This window comes from Miscanthus floridulus, chromosome 9, assembly GCF_019320115.1.
Source record: "Miscanthus floridulus cultivar M001 chromosome 9, ASM1932011v1, whole genome shotgun sequence".
Taxonomy (NCBI): Eukaryota; Viridiplantae; Streptophyta; class Magnoliopsida; order Poales; family Poaceae; genus Miscanthus; species Miscanthus floridulus.
This window is the reverse complement of record NC_089588.1, coordinates 117,336,710-117,347,621: the sequence shown is the minus strand read 5'-3', so window position 1 is coordinate 117,347,621 and position 10,912 is coordinate 117,336,710. Positions and strand designations below refer to the sequence as shown.

The 10,912-nt window shown below is 42.6% G+C and overlaps 1 protein-coding gene across 1 annotated transcript; it reads left to right on the top strand.

Moving 5' to 3' along the window:
* Nucleotides 1–6,741: 6,741 nt before the first annotated feature.
* LOC136482745 (bisdemethoxycurcumin synthase-like) lies at nt 6,742–8,141 on the top strand. The gene is made up of 2 exons (XM_066479943.1): nt 6,742–6,991; nt 7,100–8,141. Exons 1-2 carry the CDS (start codon nt 6,751–6,753, stop codon nt 8,095–8,097), a joined length of 1,239 nt encoding a protein of 412 aa, XP_066336040.1. The 5' UTR covers nt 6,742–6,750; the 3' UTR covers nt 8,098–8,141.
* Nucleotides 8,142–10,912: the final 2,771 nt, after the last annotated feature.

Below are 10,912 nucleotides of genomic sequence, written 5' to 3'. Positions count from 1 at the left end.
ACATACCAAAATAATTGATTTTTACTCGGATAAATATGTATAAATGCTAGAATACTTGATTTTTTACATGCACATATATAATTATATGTATTTTTTAATGTACAAATTCGTTTAGACCGTTTAACTTCGATTAAACACCGTGTAAACAGCCTAAACGATAAACCAAGGGCGACTGTATAAAAACCGTTTACCGTTTATGAAAACATTGGTTAGTACCAACTAAAGGCATATGTTCCATTATCATAAGTAAATGTGTAGTGGCATTTGAGAATCTTGGACGGAGAAGCAACCAAAATAAAAGTTATAGATCTCAAAAAGTTATGCAACTTTGTAGTTGATACTTTTTTTATTTGAAACCATTTATCTAACGAAAATTACGTTTGATTTCTCCAATTTAAAATTTGAATTTTTAAACAACCTCAGATAGAGAAACACCTAAAACAAATGTTGTAGATCTCGACAAGCTGTGCAACTTTGCCGTTGACAACTTTTATATTTAAAATCATTTATCCAACAAAAATTACTATTGAATATTCTGACTTTTGAAATTCAGATTCTTCAAATGACCTCGGATGAATAAATGACCAAAACCAAAGTTGTAGATCTTGAAGAGCTTTTTCATTTGAAATCGTTTAGGGTCCCAAATACTCATTTCGAAATCAGATAAACATAAAATGGCTTGGACGAATATCTCATTTGGACACACACATCTCACAGGTGGAGTGGTTAGGGGCCGAAGACGCGAAGCAAGTGGTCAGGGGTTTGAGCGCTGGTGGTCGTGAAGCGCGCATTTTTCGCGTGAAAAATCGAGTGACTTGACACTTGCGATGCGCGATTGAGTGGTTGTCCAGTGGGGTTACCTCCCCCGGTATAAAATTTTTTTCCCTATTTTTCAGCGGAATTTTTATGATTTCCTGGAAACCACATCAGTGTCGTTTTTTTCTCTTCACAATGTTTTTCAATCTTCGACAGGTAATGGACGATCAAAGGAAGAAGATGACTGTTTGAAGATGTAATGCACTCTTATTTCTTAGAAGTCATTTTATGTTTGCCCTTTGGTAAAGCTATTGTTTTCCTTGATATATATATATACTGTTTTGCTATAATACACCTGAGTACATCCTCTATATAGAATGCTCCTAGGACGGCGGGCGCACTAATTTGGAGCAACCAGCGCGCCCAAGCGAATACATGCATGCATGGAATTTTTTGTTGGTTCGAATCTTTGAAACAAATTTTCTCCTAAACCGTAACCCTGAGTGATAAACCGTTTGTTGCATCCGACTCAAAAAAATATTCTGAGCAAAACTAGATCCAATATGGATATATTTTTTATCCTTTAAACGAGTTACATACCAATTTACTACCGATTGCAACTCTATCTACCACCTAGTTGCAACTAGTTATAACTCTGTGTATTATAAGCATCTGGTCACTATAATCACGCCAAGTTGCAATTCTGAATTGCAATCATATCTAAGTAGCAACTGTGTTGCAATTGAGTAGTAACTAGTTGCAATCAGTAGTAATTGGTTTACAATCAAGTAGTAACTTGTTGCAACCAGTAGTAATTGTGTAGTAACGAGTTGCAACCAGTACTAACTGGGGTTGCAACTGGACAGGTGCATCTACCAACTAGGTTGCAAGTGAGTACTTGCTAGCTGCAATTGAGTACTAACTGGTTGCATTTCTATTCAGTAGGAGTTGCAATCATACCTGGTTACAATCAGAGTAATAACTGTGTTGCAACTAAGTAGTGAATAATTGCAACCAGAAGTAACAAGGTTACACTAGATTATAATTAGTTGCAACCAGTGCTAAATTCGCTACAGCCAAGTTGCAATTGTGTTGTAGAAGTGCTTGTAACTCATAGTACAACATATTGCAATTACGTATTTTAAAAAAAACTTTATCAAATACAACCTTCATTGCAACCAGTGCTAAATACGCTACAACCAAGTTGCAATTATGTTGTAGAAGTGTTTGCAACTCATAGTACAACATATTGTAATTACGTATTTGAAAAAAAAAACTTCATCAAATACAGCCTTCATTGCAACCAGTGCTAAATACGCTACAGCCAAGTTGCAATTGTATTGTAGAAGTGCTTACAACTCATAGTACAACATATTGCAATTACGTATTTGAAAAAAAAAACTTCATCAAATACAACCTTCATTGCAACCGGTGCTAAATACGCTACAACCAAGTTGCAATTGTGTTGTAGAAGTGCTTGCAACTCATAATACAACATATTGCAATTACGTATTTGAAAAAAAAAACTTCATCAAATACAACCTTCATGGATCTCGTTTTGTTAAGCATATTTTTTCAACAACCTACTTCAAACAGAACTAAAATCAGATATATGGTTTAGAAGATATCGCATTTTTTCGTTTGGAATCAACAAAAGATTCTCTGCATGCATGCTTCCTAGTGGGTGAGTTGAGCTGTTAGGTGGCATCACGTAGTTGGTTGTCTCTATTTAGTTTTGCATGCAGGAGCGTGGACTTACCTCGCGCTCGCGTGTCGGGTGCACTCGCTTCACAGAATGCACCCAGGTGCATTTTAGCCACGCCCTATATATGGCGGGACGGCGTCACTGTTGTGGTGTCACTGTTGTTAATGCAGCGGCCTGGAGCATCAAAATGGCGGGACGGCGTCACTGTTGTGGTGTCGAGTCGAATATTGCCGCGGCCAAAGCTCCACTGCCTAGCCGCGTTGGGAGAGGAGGAGGTGGTGGGCATCAGAAAGCGCCATGATAGCACTAGAGAAGTGGCGTTTGACATGAAGGGCAACTGATAGTACAGCTGATAGCTCTCAGGTGAACTCTGTAAGTTTGTCCAGCGCAGGGTTTCCTGCCTTTATATAGCCAAACACCACGAGGAAACGGATGGTTCCAGCTGACAACCAATGCAAAAACTGTAGGAAGAAGTAGAGTATTCCATGCATATTCTTTTGTGGTTTAGAAGGAATGTACCATGAAAATATTGTAATAATAGCATTGTGATGGCTGGGATACCATAGTGCATGGTATTTTGCTGCTTGACTTAAGTCCTGGACTTTAATGGCATGCAGTTGCACTACTACAAAAATGTTTTCCATAGACGTGCAAAAATCCTTTCTAGAGGCAGCCTGCTTGTGAAGAGGTCTCTGTTAATCTCTTTTTTTTGTGAAGGAAAGGGGGACTTATATTATATTTTGTCACAGTATATCCCTAAATTACACATGAAAAAATCTGAAATAAAAAAATACATAATATTCTATCTAGGTTCTTCCATTATCTTCTTCTCCAATGACTTCTCTGGAACGCCGGAACCAAACTGCAGTCCTTATGCCAAATCCAACAACCAACCCTAAAATATTAGACTGAGCCTGTGTTAATCAATGAGCACAAATTTAACCATAGAAAAATTATAATTTGGATATTCAATGTTATACTTTTTCCCTTTGATGAGTAAAATTTAGCCATATAAAACCAGCTGATTTTTGTATTTGAAACGTATATTTATAATTACAACAGTAGGAATGCTACATAATGACATTATTGGTGAACTAGTTAATGCTTAAAACAACGGGCACTAAGCGAAGCTGACTGAACCACAAGATTATTCAATCAGGAAAACCTACCAGCGCACCTAGCACTAGCAGCCTAAGATTCTGTTTCCATTGTCACATGCCAGCGAATCCTTGTGACTTGTAAAATGCATGGCCTTATGTGCTTATTATGTACAACACAAACCGCCACATATAAAAAAAGCACAAAGTTCACAACACCCACAAGGGTAAAGTCAAATAAAAGGAAGTCTGCCACTAAAACTCTAGCTATGATAAGCAAAAAGGATCATCACTGTCATCTCAAGCACACGGCACCCCCAATTTATTCGGGGTCTGTCCTCTTATTTTGCAGCAGCGTCCAGAAGCGGATCCAGATGGGAAAGGTGGATATCTGATGTACCTTTCCATGACAGTGGATGACAGATGGGAAAGGTTTAGATTCTTTCAGACAGCTCATGTCCCATGGGGGAGGTTTGGTTTTCTCCTGCCAATGGATAACTGTCTGGGAAATTTTCTGATGGGAGATGGGCAAACTAACATGGAAGACCGTCCCTGATGGTAGTATCCCTACACGGATCGATGCCTGAAAGTTAGCCATCCATCAGCAAACATCGGCTTTCCCGGCCAGTCTATCTTTCTTATCTCTGACAGTTACCATCAGGGAAGACCATCCGCGATGGTTTTGGGTACTTTCATTGACTACTTTTGCTGTCATGGAAAAATTTGGTTGACCATTGGATGTTGGGAAGAAAGTCACTTACGTAGTCTCAAACTAAGTTCAAGAACTGCTCATGTATTTTTCCTTTTTACTTAACCATAACAATCCAGTATTCACAACTTTGAGTTACTGCATACATTGTGTTGAAAGCCAAACCTACTTCGCACAATGATATAGTTATAGTAGAATCATTTTGTTTGAATAATTAATCAGGTAACTCGATCACGAACCGTTGATGTCTGATTAGTTTAAATTACAAATAAAATAGCTGAAGTCATTTGTGCATGCTCACTAGTTCATGCATCTAATCAAGCCCACTAAATTAGTTAATCATGGCTGCTATTGAACTGATTAGTAAAAATGATTATGATACATTAATGATTTTTGACAGCTAATTAAATTTAGCGAATTAGAGGTATGAATGATGTAATTCTATGAATGACGTGATGCCTTGGCCAAATGATTATGATACATTAATGCTTACTAGTTGATGCAACCTATGAATGACGTGATGTCTTGGCCAAATGGTTGACTATTCGATAAGATTTATTTTATTTGGCTGCTAAGGATCATGGATTACGACTTATGTGCTAAATTTTTAAATGGCAGAAATAACAACAGACAAAAAACCTAGGATGTGGAAAAATATAACCATGCTGCTAGGCAAACCTGACTAAACAACAAGATTGGTCAATTTGCCCAGGAAAACTGACCAATTAGCACCTAGCACTAGCAGCCTTAGATTTTTTTTTTCTATTGTCACATCTCAGGGAATCCTTGTCACTTGTAAAATGCATGCCTCATGTGATTATTATATACATCATGAGGTAAAGAACCAAAATCTATCTTGGCAAATACATCGTCCCTACAACGGGTGGCTGGATCACCGCAGCATGTGCTGAATTAAGAATGAATGCCTCCAATAACATGCTGATCCATAGCGCTGACCATAACCGATCCGAATTCTGATATTCTTCCCTGGCTTGTAGTGGAGCACAGAGATTCACATGTTCTTGGCCTCTCTCTCTCTCTCTCTAATGGTCCTCGCGGATGGGCGGTGCCATCTGGTTGAACAAGTAAATGGAGTGGAACCAAACAAAGAGGATCTCAAGAGCTCAGGTCAGGGCTGGAATCAGGCTAGGTTGGACAGGCCAGGCCCATGCGGGTCCTAAAAAGGCAAATAAATATGAAAAAATAATTAATTAGGTAGGCTGCTTTGAGATTTGTGTTTTAAAAAAGTGGAGCCTCGGACTAGTTGTCTATGTTTTTTTTGTCATTCCACATGATTTTTAGCCACGACGAATTTTTGTGTCATTGGGAGTATAGCTGGTGCTGGGCGAGGCGATAATTGTCTTATCTGAAGTTCCACTTTTATTTAAAAAAAAGAGATTTACTCAGCTTTTAAGAAAGCCAACAACAGAGCAAACATCCCAAACGAAAGAGTTCTAAAGATCAACACACTGAACATAGACCCATCTATTACATGACCATAATATGTAAACATGGGCCTATTAGCGACTCTTTTCTTCCCATCCAGCTAGTTAAGCACTGCACCAGCCCCCTCATCTTGTCCTTGTCGGCCTCCTTTGTGCAATTCTGTCTAGATCGGCATGAATTGGTAGTGGCATGAATAACTGCATCTGGTCTAGTTGGAAATTAAGTTCTTCTTAATAGCCATTTTGTTCATATTCTTCCAGATGGCCCAAGACAAACTTGCAAAAGAAAAAGAGAAACATACGCGCTTAGGGATTCCCAGCCTCCTTGGCAGCCAGCGATCGCCTCCTGTATCGACAGCGGAAAGCCCTCTAAGCCAAAGGCATTTCTTATACAACAGCAACTGTATTGGGCAAAAACACACTCCAAGAGTATATGATTCACGATTTCTGGTTTTGGCAAACACAGCACAGCGGGCTGCCATGCCAACCCCTCTTGAACAAGGCTGTTGCTGTCTTTTTTTACCTGAAGTTCCTAGTACAGAAAACACAAAAGCAACCAAAAAAGAAATTAATCAAACAAAACACAACCATGGCATCTGCCAGGAATTATGGTCGGGTGCTAGGGTTATGTACAGTGCAAAGATGCCTATGAAGTGTAGGCGCACCCTAATTTAAAAGAGGTACAATAGATACAAGAACATCAACATCTACAGTGCTTTAGTACTAATATGAAGATGCTAAATAGTTTAGTAAGCTTTGGTACTAATATAAGCACGCTGTCACGCTAGGACGGACGACGACTGAGTGTTGCGGTCGATCCAACAGATCCCTTTCCTTCCTAAGTTTTCAACGTCTGATCGATTTTATCATGTCACCGGTGCAATGCTACACATGGTGGTGCCCGTCGCTACCATCCGGCGGCGATATCCATCTCCCATGCTATCACCACGCCACCTTCGGCAGGATAACAAGGCAAGCAAGGCAGCTTCTGCATGCTGTGGATTTAATTCCTCCATCACTTGATTTTTGTTTAGTTGTATGTATGTGCACCTGCTTATTGTTTTGCCCTTGAGTAACTGTGACAGATTTACATCCTCGGCGAGCCGCCGACCGGCTGACATCGCAGACGAAACCCGGCACCGGCAGCGGGCGGCCCTGCTCGGCATCGGCACGGCGAATCCGGCCAACTGCGTGCGCCAGGATGAGTACGCCGACTGGTACTTCAATGTCACTGGGAGCGAGCACCTCACACACCTCAAGACCAAGATGAAGAGAATGTGTAACTGCTCCGTGCCATCCCATGCATTTAACTGCTTTCCGATGGTGGCCGGCCGGCCGGTCTCTCGTCGCATGTTTATATATTTCATTGATCTGATCTGATGATCAGGCGACAAGTCCGGCATCCACAGGCGCTACTTCCATCACAGCGAGAGTACGATCCGCGAGCATCCCATCCTGCTCGGCCGCGGGCAGCCGTCGCTGGACGCACGCCAGGACAAGCTGGCGTCCGCCGTGCCTGTACTCGCTGCCGCCGCCGCGGAGGACGCCATCGCGGAGTGGGGCCGACCGGCGACCGACATCACCGACCTCGTGGTCAGCACCTACTCGGGCGCACACATGCCCGGCGCCGACCTCCGCCTGGCGTCCCTCCTCGGCCTCCGTCCCTCCGTGCGCCGCACCGTTCTCTACCTCCAGGGCTGCACCGCCGGCGGCGCAGTGCTGCGCGTTGCCAAGGACATCGCCGAGAACAACCCCGGCGCGCGCGTCCTCGTGGCCTGCGCCGAACTAACCCTCGTCATGTTCCGCGCGCCCGACGACGCGTGCCCGGGAACGCTCGTCATGCAGTCCATGTTCGCCGACGGCGCGAGCGCTGCGGTCGTGGGCGCCCGAGCAGAGGAACCCGTTGAGCTCCCGATTTACGAGATGGTCTCTGCCTCGCAGTTCTCGATACCAGAGACGTCCGACGGCCGCGCCGCCGGGGTACTGAACGAAGCCGGACTGGTCTTCCAGCCATCCAGAGGCATCCCGGCGCTGGTACGGCAGAACATCGAACGGTGCATGGCCGACGCGCTGCGGCCGCTTGGCCTCGGTGACGGCGGCGGCGGCGGATGGAACGACCTCTTCTGGGCGGTGCAGCCCAGCGGGCGCGCGATCCTGGACGCTGTCGAGGCCGGGCTCGTGCTAGAGGAGGACAAGCTAGCGGCCAGCCGCCGCGTGCTGAGAGAGTACGGGTACATGTCCGGCGCGTCGATGATCTTCGTGCTCGACGAGCTCAGGAGGAGGTCGGCGGGGGAGCTGGGTGTCATGCTGGCGATCGGGCCGGGGATCTCTGTGGAGACTATGGTGCTGCGCGTGGCCGGCGCGCGGGAGAGCAGCAGCGACTAGTGCATAACAATGCTTCGTCGAGCCTCCCGCGTGGAGTTGGCGTCAATACGAACCTTCACAATGCTCATTTCACCCGTGAACACTTTTGAGCTCTCAAATTCATGAACACTATATCCGTGAACTGTATCCACGACTGACAAGTTACACCCATGCGAAATTTTGGCATTTCCAGACACCTATAAGACATTATTGCTTTTTTCAGTCAGAGTCAACGAAATATATGTTCGAGTAATCCCTAATAAAACGCTTCACTTTCTATAGCTTTTCAGGATGTGAGCTCAAATATATGTTCCTGGCTGGATCAGATGCGTGAAAATGTGACTCACTTCTCCCCACGTGCTTGAAACTGAAACAGTCCACGTTCGTCTGTGTGCGTCTCGCGCGACGCTAGCATACGCTCACTGATTAAAAGCTTGGTATGAAAAGCATAAGGGGGCAGGCGTTGATGCCCAGCTCCGTGAATGCTTTGGCTCTGCTTTTTTTTTGTTTGGCCGGGGCAAATGTAGTAAGTCTGATCCACTTCTGCCTAGGTCTGGTCGATTTTCGGTGGTGGTAGCTATCACCCGTGGGTGATAGAAAATACAGGTGGTAGCACAATATTTTTGAGAGATATATTGCTATCACATGTAGTTCAAGTTCGTGTTACTTTTCTAAAACCACGTAGAAAACCATTTATACCTTAAAAATACCAAATCACTTTGGAAATCCGGGAAAGTCCTAGACATCACTACTTAGGTTGTCTAGTTCATGTCAAAATTGTGACGGGGTGCATAGGAATCATGTAAACTATAGTTATTTGGATTTGTATTTTAGAATCATGTCAAGTACTTACAAGCATTTCATTGGCTGCCGACCTCCAAGAAAATTCAATGTTCCCAAAGAAAATGATCAATTACTTAACGGTTTAGAATAACACCTAGGAAAATGGTAATTTTCCTTGACAGATTGAAATAACACAGAAGGAAATAACCATTATTCTTGACGGATTGCCTGTACACTCAAGGAAAAGTGTAATTTCCTAGAAGGTGCTTTGAAACCGCCAAGAAAATATCCATATTCGTTGACGGTTTATTCCAACCATAAAGGAATACATATTTCCTTAAAGGTTCACAATCACAGCCAAGAAAACAACAGTTTCTTTGGCGGTTCTATTTTGGCCCTCAAGCAAAATTTTGACCAATATTTTGGATCTGGTAGTGCGCCCATCCGATCCAACATTGTGCACCTGGGGAAGCTCCTTGCAGGCACCATTTGGCTGTGATGCTACACGACTTCCTAATCCTAACGTGACTATAGCTCGGCCTCAGTTGTACCCCCGTCTTCAACCACCAATGTCGCGGCAGTCTTTCTCCTACCCATGGTTGCTGCTAGTCCCAATTGCGTTCTTTCTACTACACAAAGAATTTATCTCTGCGATCCAGCCGCCCCTACCAATCGACTTCTAGAAATCATAAATCGACTCAAAAGATAGTAGTTTTTTTAATCCCACTAGCTAGCTAACCATTTTGCCGCAAAGTCAACAGTGACCAAAGGCTAGATACATTCCTTATGTATTCACTTTACTAGATTTTGAAATGAATATTTGAGAACTTAAACCAATTTCAATGAAAAGGTTTTCAACTAAAAAGTTGTACATATTATCGAGTACTACAACCTTTTTTTGCAAAAATGTGAGAAATCCAAACATAATTTTCCAACTTTTTTATCGAGTACTACAACTTTGGTTTCAAAATGTGATAAATCCAAACATAATTTTCCTAGGGGAAATGATTTCAAATGAAAAAGTTATCAACTAGAGTATTGTGTAGCTAGTCAAGATCTACAACTTTGGTTTTTGTCATTTCTCAGTTTGAGGTTGTTTGAAAATTTTGAATTTCAATATATGAGGACTTCAAACTAAAATTTGAGACCATAGATTATTTTAAATAAAAAAGTTGTCAAATAAAATGTTTTAGATCTTGTGGAGAACAATAACTTCGATCTCGGTCATTTCTCCATCCGAGGTCGTCCGGAATATTAAAAAAAATTGAATTGAAAAATGTGAGAACTTCAAACAGAATTTGCAGGATTTAAATGATTTGAAATGAAAAAATTGTCAACTTCAAAGTTGTGGATCTCTTAGAGATGTACAACTTTTACATAATATTTGTATTAAATAATCACCCATCCATGAGACGCGCTGAGTAGGCCAGACATTTGTTTGGGCTTAGCATACGTAAATAAATAATTTTAAAACGTGCAGTTTTGGTAAGGCTGGCCTCCAAGTTCACGCCAGTGTCAATATAAAAATAAACTGACACATCACTCAGTGTCAAGCCGAAAATATTAGAAACTCTCAAAGGAGAAATCTCCTATGGATCATATGAACACAAGCCTCACAATTACCACACAACCTTTGTGCAACATTATGGTTGGTGAACTTTATGAAGCCTCCTTCCTTCCCTGACCGATGACGCTAGGATGTTTATTTTTCACGGCCAACAAGGCCTGTCGGTGCAGAAAGTCACCAACACGTAAATATTTCTAGTTTTGTTGTACGTTGTGATCGGATGTGGCCTAGCACTCAATGACACAGGGTTTATACTGGTTCAGGGAATGTGCCCTACGTGTAGTTTGAGTTGGTCGGTGACTTTATTGCTAAGCCCAGGTGCTTGAAATTTGTTGTGGGGTTACAAACGGAAGAGAGTAAGATGGGGGTGCAAGAGGTCTGGTCGGACTTTGGACCGAAGGGCCGAGATTGACGGGAGCTCTTTCGTGCGCTAAGTATTCGAGCGTGTGCTCTGTGTAGCTTTAGAGTGTCTAAAGCTAGCAGAGG

Excerpts from the sequence above, each read along its gene's own strand:
- LOC136482745 (XM_066479943.1), top strand. The coding sequence starts at position 6,751 with ATGTATGTGCACCTGCTTATTGTTTTGCCCTTGAGTAACTGTGACAGA. Across the intron at positions 6,992-7,099 it reads GACCAAGATGAAGAGAATGT|GCGACAAGTCCGGCATCCAC; the intron begins GTAACTGCTCCG and ends TCTGATGATCAG.